Source organism: Mastacembelus armatus, unplaced genomic scaffold (genome assembly GCF_900324485.2).
Source record: "Mastacembelus armatus unplaced genomic scaffold, fMasArm1.2, whole genome shotgun sequence".
NCBI classification, from domain to species: Eukaryota; Metazoa; Chordata; class Actinopteri; order Synbranchiformes; family Mastacembelidae; genus Mastacembelus; species Mastacembelus armatus.
In genome coordinates, this window is record NW_022872938.1 from 1997257 (window position 1) to 2013371 (window position 16115).

At 37.5% G+C, this 16115-nt stretch overlaps 2 protein-coding genes across 3 annotated transcripts; both read right to left on the reverse strand.

Moving 5' to 3' along the window:
* Window positions 1–4033: 4033 nt before the first annotated feature.
* Window positions 4034–6338, reverse strand: rpl22l1 (ribosomal protein L22-like 1). Its single transcript, XM_026305775.1, has 4 exons — window positions 6294–6338; window positions 4740–4853; window positions 4398–4519; window positions 4034–4251 (listed from the first exon to the last, which is right to left on the reverse strand). The coding sequence occupies exons 1-4, from the start codon at window positions 6300–6302 to the stop codon at window positions 4107–4109; spliced, it is 390 nt and encodes a 129-aa protein (XP_026161560.1). The 5' UTR covers window positions 6303–6338; the 3' UTR covers window positions 4034–4106.
* A 1288-nt stretch (window positions 6339–7626) lies between these two features.
* On the reverse strand, window positions 7627–14187 carry eif5a (eukaryotic translation initiation factor 5A). 2 transcript variants are annotated; one of them, XM_026305771.1, is made up of 5 exons: window positions 14082–14187; window positions 12562–12749; window positions 11959–12063; window positions 9207–9338; window positions 7627–8772 (listed from the first exon to the last, which is right to left on the reverse strand). In XM_026305771.1, exons 2-5 carry the CDS (start codon window positions 12727–12729, stop codon window positions 8707–8709), a joined length of 471 nt encoding a protein of 156 aa, XP_026161556.1. In that variant the 5' UTR covers window positions 12730–12749; window positions 14082–14187; the 3' UTR covers window positions 7627–8706. The 2 variants fall into 2 exon arrangements, with proteins under 2 accessions (XP_026161556.1, XP_026161555.1); XM_026305770.1 differs by lacking the exon at window positions 14082–14187 and adding an exon at window positions 12865–12907.
* Window positions 14188–16115: the final 1928 nt, after the last annotated feature.

Below are 16115 nucleotides of genomic sequence, written 5' to 3' on the forward strand. Positions count from 1 at the left end.
GGATTCCTGAATGTCCCTCCTGGGATTAATAAAGTTTATCTCATCTCATTATCTCATATGTCTTTTGGGTCAAAGAAATCCCAAATACAGGTCCTTGCTAGTTTTTTGTGGAGCTTTGTACCATGTTTTCATCAATACTTTCAGAACCTTTCTTTTATTTTACTTTATTTATACTAAAATAATAAACATGGAATATTAACAGGATGTATTAGTTCAGTTTGTATAATTTACTCAAGGAAGGTATTATTATATTAAAAATGAAAATTCGTAATGTATTTGACTGTGTACCAGAATTGCAACCTGCATCTGATTATTTATCATCATTAGCTTTTTTTACATTTATACTTAATTAAGTTTATATTCATTCTGTAGATATGAACTTATTCTTGATGCCACTTTTTATTGTTATATGGATTATATTATCACTAAAACTATGTTTTATTCTGACCTTTATTTGTTAAACCACATTTATTCCTAGCACTTACTTTAATAAGAAAAGGTACAATTTTAGTTTATATATTTTTTATATGTCAGTTTTTGTGTAGGCAACATTTTGTTATGGAGAGAACAGCAAGACGTTTTCCATTAAACTTGACTCTCTTATACGGTATGCTTTAGTCTTTTTCCAACAGTGGTGCCATCTAGAGGGAAGTCTCACTTTTTCTTCAGGAATTTCAAAGGATACTTCACAAATGTTTTTGCAGTACTTGCAATGACAGGTAAATGACATTCATGTGCAAAATCCAACTGGGTCAGTTTGTGTATAATAGCCTGCGCAACACTACACTCCATGTTTCGGTATGTGTATTATAGTCTTCTGAGATAATTTTGTCCAACATGCTACAAACCACACATGCATTTCCTCACCAGCGTTACACCCATCCTGTTACTGAAACACATGTAAGAGACAGCCCAGGGCTCCTGCAGTTTCAGTCTGCACACAAGATAACTCCCCATCCAGGCTATGCCACTGTATGTGTGAAGGCTGGATGTATGCAGTGCATTGTTGTTGAAATGTGCAGTAAACTTGATATGCAGAGTCAGATTACAGGTTGCATGATGGCAGGAGGAACTAGACACTTGTCTCCGATTTTGGAGAATATATTGAAGCCTTCCCACTCAACCTGAGCTGGGTAAAAACTTGTGAGCTAGTTCAGATAAGACATGTCTTCAATCACACAATTGTTGGTGTTTGATGAGCAGGCCCAGCTTTCAGACCTTAGCCCAGCTCTGGCACAGAGAACACATCCAGAACTGAACCAATGTATTTTGGTGCATGATTTATCATGAACCTTGTAGTCTGGAAGCAGTTGTTGTATTTAGGCTTTTGCTGAAGAGTTGCTTGCAAATGTTCAGTATCACCTCAAATTTTATTCTCAACTTGATGAGTTGCTCATGTGGAACCTCATGTAGAACCTGCTTTAACCATATGCTGCTACATTTATATTTAATCCACTCTTTTGTCTCTCTTTCGGATGCTTATCCCCTGTAAAACTCTGGTGTCTTGAGCTTTCATGTTTCCTTTATGTCACATTACATTGTTAAAGAAGTTTTTGAACAATTTCAGTTTTTGCACACCGCAACGTGATGTAGATTCTTATCTCATTAGTTTAGAAAATTTTTTCTAAATTATTATTTTTTGACTAGATTGGCCAAACAAAGACAAAAAAATGGAACACACAAGGGAACCTTATATACTGACTGATCAGGCTATTTGACACAAGAGGGAAATTACATAACATACATAACTAACTAAATAAAACATACAGATAAATAAACCATTAAGCTCCCAACAGCTTAAAGTAAAATGAAAACAAATGCATCAAAATTGTAGACTAAGCAAAATGAAGAACGCTTTTAAATTGAGAGATCCCAGTTCCCCTTTCATCTTCCAGACCATGGAATGGTCCTTGAAAGGGGCCTTGGCATAAGACCAGGCTCCCCTCTCAGCTACCTCTTTTGCCACACCAGGAAGAGGAACAGGTAACAGGTAACTCAAACAAGGAAAGGTAAACTAATAACTCAAATGACAGAACAATGTTACCTAAATGTGCACGCTTCATTCAGAAACAATGCTGTGTCAAAACTAAATTATATCCTATAAACAAACTGACTATTATTTAACTTAGAAATAAAGTGTCTGCAACTGAATATAATAACTACAAAATTGCTGTAAGTGTGCCAAACCTGCATCTTTAATGTGTGGCTGTAGGCATAGCCATCATGGGGAAGAAACCAGAGTACCTGGAGAAAACCCACACAAGCACAGTGAGAACATGCAAACTTCACACAGGAAGGCCCCTACTGGGTTTACAATCAGGAACCTTCTTGCTGTGAGGAAACAGTGCTAACCACTAAGCCATCGTGCTGCCTTTAATGACTTATCAAACTATAAGTTTAAATTAGTATTAATTTGATCACATTGTATTTATTTTTTTAATTCAAGCATCTCAGCTAGAATTTTCAATATAATTTTTCTGGTTTCAACAATTTAAGTTTAACATCAAAACTCTCAAGCATACCACTCACAATACCCCCATAGTCTCATGCCATAGGCAATGTTTCTTAGTATGTGATATTTTAGGAGAGTCAAATAAAATTGATTTTACTAAAGTTTTGGAACAATACAAAATATTCTTATTTACATGTAAGTGTTCTGTTCGGAGACTTGTCCCAGCATCAGCCTGCCTGTGGAAAAGTCCTGACAGGTAAGAAATCCTGCTGTTGGGTTTTGTAAAAGAAAATTCTGTGTGGTTCTCTTAACTTCAATCTATCAGTAAGTGGAGGGAGGAACCATCGAAAACCCTCATCTTAGTTTTCCTGACTGATCAACAAGTATAAAGAGGCCATAAATCTTTGACTGAAATATGAAACCCTGTAAACTGCTACTGAGTTATAAGAATTTACAGCACAGAAAATATGAGCAAAACACATGGGGTTAATTTACTGACACTGAAACAGCTTTATAACACTCATACAAATCTTCTACTTATTACATTTCTGTAATAGTTTTCCCTCATTTTTCTTTCAAATGTGCACTATTCTAAACAAATGAATGTAACTCTAGACTAGATACTGTCTGTGGGATAAAACACAGTAACTATGAGTCCTTCTGTGAAGATTGGAGAAACCTGCGATTCCAGTCGACCATAGTGCAGCTGAAGGTGGGTGAATTCCTGAGAGTATAATGCTTTATACATAACAGATGAGCAAATAGGAATGAATCCAGACACACACACACACAGACGTAGAACAGAAAGTGAACAAAGCATCCTTTTCTGTTTAAGGGAATAACAGTTTTTGTTGGCTGCCTGAAAAAATTCATACAGGAGCAAAAAACTGAGGGAGACAGTCAGTCTGAACTGTGGAAGGTTTTGTGAGTAGAAGAAGGTTCTTTGGTTGTGGTTGCTTTTGAAGCTGATAGATATGGCTATAACTCTTTAATCCCATGATTGTAGCATTAATGTTTTCCTAGTAATGTTGATCTTTGAGGACGTCTCTTCAGTATAAATAATTGTGGGGATCCATTCTTTGCTTAAATTTTTTTAATCAGTATAATCTGCTTTGACTACAACTGGAAACCCGACTAGTGGTTCACATGTAACATTTAGACTAATAAACCAAACCAGGTTGCATATTCTTCTTTTTAAGTATAAAGCTAAGTTTCATAATCTAGGTAATTCATTATTTCGTAATTATTTACTGTTAAACACTGAAAACCACAAATCTCAATGAACTGGCCAGTAAACTTAGTGCCGTTATCCCAACAGCTCAGATTTTCCATCCCTTTATCTTCTACACTTAGTTGCCAGTTTATTAGGTAGACCAAGATAAAACTAATCCAGTCCAACCCCACAGCATTGCAATAAATACTTCATAATCTTCAATTTGTGTTCAATCTTTTGAATGTTGTAATTTGTGCTGCTGTTGAACCACACGGCCTGATCTTGACAAAAAAAGTTATCTGCAGTACCATCTGGTGGGTGTTTAGTACAATGCTTGTATGTGTCAACACCACAAGACAAGACCAAACTTGTTTTTCACATTTATTCTCCTTTCTGCTCAAGCTCATGACACACACAGTTGTGTTGCTACGCTGCAGCTGTTTACTCGTCTGCCTCCGACTCCTCATCGTCCTGACTGATCTGGAAGTAACGTAGCTCGTACGTCTCCTTGTCAGACGCCACCACTCTGAGCCAGTCACGGAGGTTGTTCTTTTTCAGGTACTTCTTCGTTAGGTACTTCAGATACCTGTCAGAGAAAGGGAGGATTGTGTTAATTCACAAATGTTAAAAAGGCAATACTTCTATTTATGTATTTTTTAAAACAAATTTTCATTAATGTGATGTATAAAAATTTTTTTTGAAGTTCAGGAGGTGCAACACATCTGGCCTCACCTTTTGGAAAACTGCTTCTCAGATGTGACATTGATCTTGTTCTTCATGCGACCGACCTGTACTATGTTTCCCAGATTTCCCGTCTTTCCGTTGACCTTTATCCTCTCTTTGAGGAAGGTTTCCTATTGGACAGAGCACAGTAATGCACTAGGGAAGAGAACCCTAGTAAATGTGGAGCTAGGGAAGGGGGCCCTAGTCCGGCCACAGGGTTAGCTGCTCGCAAAGAATATTACATTAACCCTTCACAAAAGCTGCTAGTCATTTTTCAGTTTTTTTTTTTTTAATTTTTTTTCTTTTTCCTACTCAAACACCAAGTATTTCACAACTGCAGTAAAGTCTTACAAAGTTTGCAGAATCCAGGATCCCATCTTCCACAGGGTGGGTCAGGTCCAGGGTGAACTTCCATGCAGCTGCCTTTTTGGCCTTCTTGCCAACAATCGGCCTCTTCTGTTTGATCTGAGATGTTAATCACCAGCGAAAAGATCAAAAAACTTTTTTAATGTTAGAGTCACAAAATATCTGACGTTAGTATTTTAGCGTCTACATGTCACTTTTCTTTTTCTTGCAACCAAGACTTCTTTCTTATTCACTAATTTCACTACTAGCAAATATGAAGACATCTGACAAATATCTAAGTTGTTCAGCTCTATGTAGATTTTTTTTATCTTATATAACAGTTGTACTTTAGAAACATGTTTAAGTTACATTTAAAATCTCAAATAAGTTTGAAAAAATTTGAGGTACACTAGTACAAAACATACCTTAGTGAACATTAGCAAGTACAATTACTACTGAACATTAGAAATACTTTGACATAGAAACTTGATTCAAAATAATGTTCCCACATGTAAAAAATAAAAATGATTGGTAATATTAATTGCTTTATTAAATGCTGATACTCTGTGCTGCCATGATGCTCCAAAAAGCACTTCAGCAGCTGAACACAGTGGTTCATCACTAACCATGAACTCTTTACTCATCATTGTCTTTATATGATAAAACTGGCTGAACTTCACTGATGACAAAAAAGGAGTAAGCAACTGCTGATATAAATACAGAATCTTATTATCATACTCTAATTAATCTCACATCTCTTTTCTCAATACAGAATCTAATATACATTTGACTTTACAGACTGCTCACATTGGCAGGAATGCTTTTAGGTACTATGCCCTTTTCAAATGAAGTTAGTCCATTTCCCTGGCTAATAATAAAACTATCATCGGATGTTTTATATCATTTATGTGAATGTTTTTCTTGTTTGTAGACGTTATCTTGTTGCTTCATTCGTGATTGGTGGATCGGTTTTATTTAGTCTCTTTCTTTAGGTGGCTCTTGAACAACAGAATAAAGTCTGAGACTACAACCTACATCTTGCCGCTACTTAAAACAGATGAATAAAGGCTATACAGTATATTTTCAGGGAGTATAAACTACACTACTCGGCACTCATTTTAGCAAATGTTAAAAGGCTAAACAAAAATTTCTGCTTTTTTTCCCTGGCGAATCAGATGGACAGCTCGTATAAAAGTTACGCCGAATTCATTACTGGACATAAAATTACCTCAATATTTGAGGTCGATGAATAATTTTGTAGTCAGGTGGGGGGAATCCATTTATATACTTTAAAACACGTTTTTCTGGTATAGATATTGGCACCTGTTAACGTTACACTAACGAATGGAACACGTGTAATCCAGTCCACCACGAGCTAATGCTAGTGCTAACTCTATTAACTCCTTGATTTCTTGTCTTAATAAAAACCGGTTAAGGTCACTGAAACACGTGTACATCTGACGCACTGGTGTAGTTTAATTGTTACGCATCGAAATATACACAATGACAGAAAAATTAACATTACATTAAGCAAAACACAGAGGAACTTGCTAAACTCACCGGCGCCATGTCAAGAGATCAGACGGGAAAGGGAGAACCGGACATGACGTGAGGTGACGTGAACGCGTAGCCTGTAGGTCCTTACCATATTTGGTAAACCCATATAACGTGAATAAACATTTGCACCTATGCCTTTAACCTTTTATATGGTGCTAACCTACAGCCCACACACTTACACACAAAGCTCACCATGCTTCAGCTACGTTCAGCCTTAAGTATCTGAACACAAGAGAGTTGATTTTTTTTGTCTGCTCTAGCAGTTTTCAGTTGCAAGTGCAATGATCAGCCACAAGCACCCAGATACCCTGATAATAAACCTGCTGTCTGGTCAATAATTGAAAGATCTTGACAGACATGCACACACCACCCATGTTCATCCAGCTGCATTTCTGTGTACACAGACAGAAAATACAAGCTCTCCTAGTGAGTCACAGAAGCTGTAACAGGTCAGTGTGGTTCAGTGTGCACATATGATTCATCTTCAGTCTGAGACTCAGGCAGGGTGTGGCTGTTAATGTACCACTTCTCTACTACCATGACTTCAAATACAGTAGACACAAAACATGCTGTCACACAGAAGAAAGTTAACTGCAGTGCAGTTTGAATTTCATGAACAGGACCAGGGGAAATTAGTTTTTGCACACTTGTAGTTATAGTACTTATTATATTACATCCATTAACCCCAGAGTTCAGTTTTTGCCTCATCAGGCAAAACACTGGGATTCAGACACTGTCCAGCAGATCCAGCAAAACAGGAAGAAAAAAAAAAATGCAAAAAGGCTACAAACACAGAGATAGGGAAGTTTTACTGTGTCCAGGAGCCCACTGACTCAGCTTTCCAGGTTTATGGGACATAGGAAACATGCACCACCCACTGAAACTTTGTTAGCTAGCAGCACTTCCCCTAATTCAGCTAATGCATTAAACCATTCTACACTTCACTGTGATGGAGTAAAATTGGATAGTTCACCTCAAATGAAAGTCTGAACACAAGGCTTTTGCTTTATATTTTAATTAAACTACTTTCCAGAACTGGACAGCTGTTAAAACATGGATCTGCAAAATATGCTGGAGAACTTTTAAAAAAAAGCAGCAATTTTAACTTACTAAACATGCTTTTTGCAATTTCAACTTGTTTTCTACCTGAAGTCAAGCATAGCTTTGAGCACTGAAGTTATAAAAGAGCTGATCTGCAAAGGGATTTTAACTCTTAATCATTGCACGGCCACTGCTGTAGGTAAACTCAATAGCTGAGAATAACACCATTAGTTTTGGGGTATTGCTATAATCTTTTCAATCAGCTTATTTTTTTAAAACAGAAAACCAACAAACCTTTGCAGTTTTTGTGCATTTGTTTCATTTTATTTTTGCCATCTCCAGTCAGGTAACAAAGGCCTCAGGTGAACAAGAACTTTGCAACTATACCACCCTCCCCAGTCCGATGGAGTCCCTTAAAAGAAATACACCTCACTGCAAACTACCTCCTTCATTTGGGAGGCACACACTGCTATACTCTCAAAAGGAAATAACACTTTATTGGTGGATGGCAAAGGCAGTGGGATGAGCCCTGAACCACCCATATAAAAGGGTTGTGAATACACAAGACCCTCAAGCTCCTCAAACCTCTACACAGACAAGACTGGCATCTTGAGGGTTAATTCACTGAAGCTTTTTTTTTTTTTTCAGCATTTCTTATGGGTAGGGGGGGGGGAATTCTTGGTTTTACATCTTTTATAATGCTCGGGTGACCCTCAAGTGCTTTTAAGAGCTAGTCACCACCAATTCCAGCAATTACAGGAGAAAAACGGACCTTGTCGCATCCAATCCATTAAGGAACCAGAGCAGAGGCCATGCTGGAAAGCAGTATGCTTGCGGGACAGCCAAAACCGAAATATAGTATCTACAACACAACCTTCCTTTTCACTGCTTAACAGCACAAAAACATCCCTCTCCTTTCCATCTAAAAAGGCTCTAGACCTGTTATAGTCAATTGAAAGAACAAAAAAAAAACAAACAAACAAAAAAAAAATCATAAAAGCTGAATCCCGTTGTTATTTAAACATTCAGGAATGTGAGTGGCAAAACCAACACTTTGAAAGCAAAAATAAGCAGGAATGACCAACTGATTTTTTTTTTTTAACTTGTTTTATGTAGATTATTACCAAACAAAACCTCTGTGATCAGAGGACCACACGCTGAATTGCAGCCATTCTCAACAGCAATGGAAAAAACAATAAAAGGGGCCAAAATAAAAGATCAATGATGAGAGAAATGACAACAGGATGATTGAGGTTGTCTGTGAAGGCCGATGCTTTGTGACAGGATGTCACAGTGCTTTGGTGACAGAACCAATGAGGATGCAAGAGACTGGTTGTGGGTGGTGCTTGTTGCTTGGGCAGCAAAGTCCATCTCCCTATTTGCTGGCCAAGACCTTGGTAGCGACAGCACATTCCTCCCCCATGGCAGAAATCACGGTGACCTGTGGAGAGTGCAGCATGTTCGAGTCAATCATGTGAAACTTTATACTGCAGCTCACACTCCTTGCATTTTTCCCAGGAAAGATTTGTGTTCTAATCTAGGACTCCTGTCTGCTTTAAAAAAGTGTGAGAAATAATTTCAAAATTATGAAACAGATGGCAGACATTTCTGATTCATGTGCAAGATGGTATTTATATTCTCAACACTGCCAATTATGTCAAGTATTTGCCATATTATTTTTATCTTTTGAGTTCAGGTGTCAGATGCTTAATTTCTACAAAAACATGATTCAAAATTTGTTTACAGCCTAGGAATTAGCTAACCATTATGTTTAATGGTTAGCTAACACTTAAATCTCTCAGCATTTTCATTTTGGCCCACCTCTGTTGACAAAAAAGTCTGCAGAATTTAACAGCCCTGAGCTTTGATACTTACTATGAATTCATCACCCGCATCAAATTTTGCCTCAATTTCCTTGCCAACTTCGTTGTCAGGGACACGTAGGTCCTCCCTGATGTCACCGTTGTCGCTCATCAAGGACATGTAGTTCTCATTGATGTTAACCAACTGGAAAGAAAGACATGACAAAACTGTCAAATATAACATGTATAAGAGCTGCAATTTACACATACTGCTGACTAAACTATTTTTCTCCACCTCTCTTTCTGTTATTGAACAGAGACAGGCCAAAGATCAGGAACTGTTCTCATCTGATGTCAGTTGTCACCCACCATATATGTATTAATTATGTATTAACCCTGGTGCTGTCATTTATTGTGGGACTCATCACCCAGGTACTGTTGAGACAGGTCAAAACATGGACTGTAAGGTCTTTCTGGATCACTTCTTGACATAACCAATGTCTGGTGGCCTTATCAGCATCCCCTAAAGCAAGGGCATTAAACTCCAGTCCTTGTGGGCCACAGGCCAACTGCCCTTGCAGTTTCTGATTGGACAAACACACCTGATCTAGGTAATTAGCAGTGGGTAGGGTAGGGATAGTTGGAAAACAAGCAGGACAGAGGCCCTCAAAGACCAGAGTTTGACACCTGTGCCCTAAAATCTCTTCTGTGTTGAAATATTTCAGTATTTATGGCCTTCACTTGACATTGAACAACATATCAGAATCTAGGGCTGAAACGATTTCACGAGAAACTCAATTATTAAAAATGCTCAATTCAAATTCTTTGGCTCAGAGCTTCATATAATCCATACAACTATATTGAACTCACATGGAAGATCATCAGCATCGCACAACATCCTACGCTGTGGGCATGTGATGGGAAATTTTTTATTTGTGTGATGGCACAGGTTGCAAAATGGAGAAAGCAAAAGAAAGTAGCAAGTGGCAAGGAGAAGAGACAGGCCAGAGAAAATGATAGAAAATGTCCAAAGTTTAGGATCATTTCAACTGGGGGAGGGAGGAAAGGAAAAACAAAAACAAAAACACTCTACAGTATGTAATTTAAAGCCGAACTAGCTTATCACAACAGCATAACGTCGATGCTTCAGCATCAACAGAAAGCAACCAGCCTATACTGGTGCTGGTGATGTGTATTGAGCTTTGTTATCTAGAAGAAGCATTCTAGATGCAGAGATCCACTGTTGTGTACTACAAAAAATAAATAGTCTAATAAATATGACTAATAGTTGAATTGTAGCACCGCCGCAAAAGCCACACACGGTCCAGGAAGACAGTAAAGGCTGAGATTATGCCTGAGCTGCAGTTAGTTTAAAACCTGAAATTATAAAAGTAAAGTTGCACAACTTGAAGGCATTCTTTTTGGGGGGTTGTATTTATATCCTAGTTTGATTGTATGAATACCTTTTTAAATTAATTTAAAATTTGCTTTTGACTTTCCAGAAAATGTTTCTTTTTTTAGATGCAGAATATAAGAAGGCGCTTTAATGCACTACATGGTTTTAGTTTTGACAATGTCTGCAGTTTAAGCAATAAAAATTGAGTTTTTGAAAGAAAACCAATTATTTTTTTTATTTTCTATTTTTTAAATTTACTTCAGCTCTTTATTAAAGCATTTTAAAAAAAAAATCTGATTACTCAAATGAATTAGTGATAGAATACTTGATTGCTAAAATATTCAATAGCTGCAGCTTTATCAGAATCGAATATTCTGGGTCTTTTGTAGAAAAGTGACAATCCATAAATTTAAGTGTCATTTTGGTCATTACTCAAGCAGCAGATCCAGACTAGGATGAGATTTCATGAGGATGAATGTGTTAATATTACAAAAACTTTGCAAAAATTTATTTCAGCTGCAGCCCAAGGACAGTCAGATGAACATGTGCACACCTGAGAATAGAACTTATATCTTCATATCACAGTACCTCAGATATCTTAAAAAGATAAACAACCAATTTAACTAGTTAAACTATTCAAAGAGCCTGATATTTTCGGTAGTTTGGGGCCAATGGTGATTTAATTCATATGGCTACAAGAGCTCAGCTTCTGACAGTCTAGGATTTGGATGCCAATTGTTTGAAACTTATTTCAGTCATTTGAGATTGTGTTCAAACAAAATTTCAGTTTATCAGTTTTCTCAAAGCAGTATTTCAGAGGATGAATTATTATTCTTAGCATTTATCCTCAGTGTAATGTTACTTGTTCGCAGAGTTTGACAGATCTTTGAAAGGCGCTGCAACATGACAGACTAGAAACATTGCCAATTCAGTTCACTCAGACAACCTGCAGCAATTGAAATTTGTGTATTTATCCTGCAGAAATACCAACATTTCCTTGTCAATGCACTTCCTGTATGATTTGTTCTGTCGAGCATAATTACAATTAATCACTTCATAACGAGGGAAGGGTGGAAGCGGGTAAACAAGCACCTATAATACTGACTAGGAAATGTACCTCATCAGATTAAAGTAAATTCTGACCACAAAAACCTAAATTTGAATATTCTACAACAATGTTTTATGCTAACATCTAGAGGATACCGGTCCACAGAACCCTAGTCATTATAGATGCTTTTTCAGCACGAGTTAAAGCAAACAAATATACACACTTCAGACACTCAATATTTCCACTCCACCCTATAAATGTGTCAGAGCATTTCAATAAACACAGTCACACACCCTTAGTAACCCAATCATGTATTCTCTTAGCTGCTGAGGCATTTTTGAGACGATAAGTTTCAGAGATTTTTTTTGACTGCCTGCATACCTGGTAGTCTATCCTCTTAATGGAAGGAACATCCATGTTGTGGGTGGAAGGACACATATCTTCATATTTCTTGTTGGTGAAGATGTCGATACCAACAAGGTTAACCTAAAGAAGAAAAGTGTGTTACCACAGTGTTGTTTTGTGCTGCAGCATTTTGACAACACCTTGGTTCTTTGTTCACCTATGTATGGTAATATTAGCACTAGGTAGTATTGTCTGAATAACGTGGACAGTACAATAGCAAAGCTCATTAAGTAGCTTTATTGTAGGAGGAACATTGTTTAAACTGTTAGTTACAACGTATCACACGTTACTAACCAATGACAATTCTTCTCCTGATGCATGTGCAATGGAACTCTCAAATATTTTACATTAAGTTTTAATAACTACATAAGTGATAAACCTCAAAAACATACAGCCAGAATCCACATATTGTGAGCAAATGCCAAAGGAGAGCAAAGTACATGCTGGAGCACCCTGTTATTCAAAGAAAAAGATAAGGAGACCATGTATGAAGCCAACACTTGGACCCTTTCACTGCAAACTTGATGTTGCTTTCTGTTTTAAGGAGCTTCAATAATATTTCCTCAAGTATAATTTTACCTTAGCATGTCCGTGCTTGCCGGTCTTGGAGGTGGACATCTCCACGATTTTGCAGGGACGTCCCTTCAGCACCACATACCCATTCTTGCGCAGAGCAGAGCACTGCATGGGATAGGTGGCAGAGGCGCCAGACTCACCAGTCTGGAAGTCAAGATCGGGATCTGCCATGGTATGATAGGTCAGGGGCACTGTAGAAAACAAAGTTTAGACGCATCTTGATTAGAAATCAAATACAAAACTGATCTGTATACATGAGACTTGATATAATCCAACAAATACATGGTCTTTACAGGGAGTTGTTACCATTAGATGGAACTATATCATCCCCCATACTGTTTTTTCTTTTACTTTAAGGAAGGGTCATACCTAAGTACTACCATGAAAAAAGAAAGCTATTTTTTTATAAATTACACAACACAAAAATATTACATAAAATAATCTCACATGGCAGGTTACATTTAAAACCTTTGATGCAACAACCTGATAAAAATATTGTACACCTTTAAACTGGACCGGCTCACATAACTGCAGCGCCACCTCGTTAATAAATATCGCGAGATCTTTGTTAAGGGGCATCTACCAAATCTGTCCCGCAAATTAAAGTGAAATATGCTGAGAAAAAAAAAATGCGTAAAATACAAACAAGCAGTAAGTGACAACCAGATACGGATACAGAAAACTAATCTGGGTCTTAACAGGCTTTTGCCGCGGTAAACAGAGCTTCAGATCAAGTTAAAGTCAAGACTTTTAGACAAACGTTAACTACCATTATTTGGCTGACAGAAACGAAGCGCCTTAGAGACATTAAACATTAACTCTAAGGGATTGACGTGGGGAATTGTGCTGCTGGACAACACCACATTAGCCCAAGCTCCGACAAGTTTTCGGGCCTAGATTTTAAAATCACAGGGACGTCAAAAGAGTTACCGGTACCGTTACACAGTCAGCTAACTGTGTTTAGCTAATACCTACTTAAAATATTGGTTTAACCAATTTACATCGAGCTACCGCGTGTCGTTGTGAGACGCTTATGACAACAGGAGCTTGTATAACTGTGACAACATATGCTGCTGTTTCCCCTGTGTGAGCTAGCACGATGCTAACAGCGACCAGTCATGCTAGCCGTCCATTCAGCTCCATCCAAACACAAGCAGCGACTGGTGCCCGGACAAAAGCAGCTAATATGTGCACCATGGGTAGGTCTTAACGTTTAGCTACCATAATAACGTTAGACGGCAAACATCCGCGATCAGCAAACACGTAGCGCCAAAGCACACATTAGCACGGGGAATGACAAACGACTTCCACCGACCGCGCCGCTAAAGGCCGCATGTCCCTTTGAATCAGCCTGGCAATCTTAGCACACACCCCGCCACCGACAAATTAAACTACTCCATCGGCTTCACAGACCACTACAAAGCAACGTCAACACATCTGAAACCATTGCGACTTCACTCTAAACACCATTAAGACCCTGTTTCTACCCCCCACGGCAGAAACACGCGCCATGCCACACTTACCGTACAAGAAAAAGAGGACCGAAGTTGCGCATGCGCGGGCAACTTTAACTGCAGCACGGATGAACACGAGAGCGGGAGGGGGGAGGGCGCGTGTCTTCCGGTGGCAGCCCAGCAGAAAGGGATGCCAGGTCTGAGACAAACGTGGCAACCCAACAACTCTGATATATGTGCTAACTAAAGGATATGTAAATAAGTCTAGTATTTTTGACATGACAATAAGAACCTGATTCAAATGTATAGGCAATACTTAAACTACCAGTCAAATGTTTTGTGTCACTTAAACTTTCTAACGGTTACTGAAATATATGGGGTTTACTATAATGTTTCAGTGTATTGTGAAATTAAAGCTTAGCACAAATAATAATTGAAAGATAAAAAACATCTCACTAAATGTAACCAAAATATTTGTCAAATTTGATAAACTTGATAAAACTCTTTGGCAAGAATTTCCATATTGTGATTTTAGGTAATTTTAATTTTGTGAGTGGACAACCATAAAGTTGGGAAAGATAAACTTTTCAATAGATTGAAATAAATAATGAGACATCAAAAATATATCTTTTAGTATTGCTTTGATAAACCTGTCATACTGTTTTTGGCCATATAACTTTTATATGTTTGAGCAGAATATTTCAAAAGCTATAATGTTTCCAGAATTATCTGATGAATGCTATACAGACCATATTTCATAAAGGACTAAAATGGTACTTATAAAGAATCTTCTAATGAAGTACAACCTGTTGATGAAAATTTAATATGTTAAAAGGGAGCTCAAGTTATAGTCGCATCTTAGCAGGATGTTTGTGCCTCCTAGTTAATTAAAAAATACTTTTTGGGATATGAAAGTTTGTTTTGATTCTTTAGAAATATCCTAAGCCAGTTTGTTTTAAAAGTACCATTAATCCACCTCCCTCTCTTCATAATCTAACCATTCCATTTTTGTAAGCAAATTATTTAGCTTTCATTTTATTTTGTATGTAAGTATTTAACAGTTTTGTTGATAACTGGGAAAGTCACCTGGAAAGTCAAAACAAAACAAAACAACAAAATTGTTGATAACTGGGTTTTAAGAATCAGAAATAATTCACATTTTAGGAGGTTTAATTTCATCCCTATTTTGGGAATTTTTGGAATTTGGCAGTGGAGGGAGCACCAATGGAAGTGCTGTCAGAGGGGGATCCTTGGCTGATGAGGGGTCCATTGCTGGTGAGGTAGGAGTGCAAAAATGAAAACAAAATGAAACAAAAAATCACTCAAACAACTAAAAGATAAAAAGAACAAAGGGAAAACATGTTAGATTTTTAAAAGTAAAGACTATTGTAAAGGCCCCAAATAATACTCTAGTAACTAATGCTTCTGCTTCTTTTTTTAATTTTACCAGACACACTGTTCTTTACTTGCACAAATGCATATAAAAAGAACCTAAAAAATGCAGATTGAGAGTTTATTTGTATATACACTTTCTTTTTTGAAAGCTAATGAATAAAAATCCTTAAGTATATTATGAATTCAGTACAGAATATCTATCTATCCTTCCATCATCTGTCTCATTCTGGCACATCCAGAGTCACTGGGGAATGGAGTCAATCCCAGCTGAGAGTCGGGACACCCTGGATAGATGAGCAGTGTATCACGGTGGTCAAAAGGGATTTGAACCTGGAAGCAGAATATGAACCTTGTAAAAAAGCTGCTGTATCAAAACTGCGTATCTCAGATGTAAATGTTATTAACCTTTGAGAAAAACTCCCAAATGTTGGAGAGTGTGACCTAAAGGATCATTGCAAACTCATATCTATCTAGACCAACATGACTTTGTTACTGTTGATGTAACCAACATGTCCTCCTTAGTAACCACACATTTTTTCCCCCTGAAGTGAATTCCCAAGTGTTAAAACCTTAAAAAATCCTTCTCAAAGATATTTGTTGAGGAATGGAACAAAACATCGAGATGGATAGAGTCTGAAGCAGGTCCTGTAGATTAATGCAAAACAGAAATGTCTTACAGCAAATTGAGAGGCTTGTTCATGCAGCCCA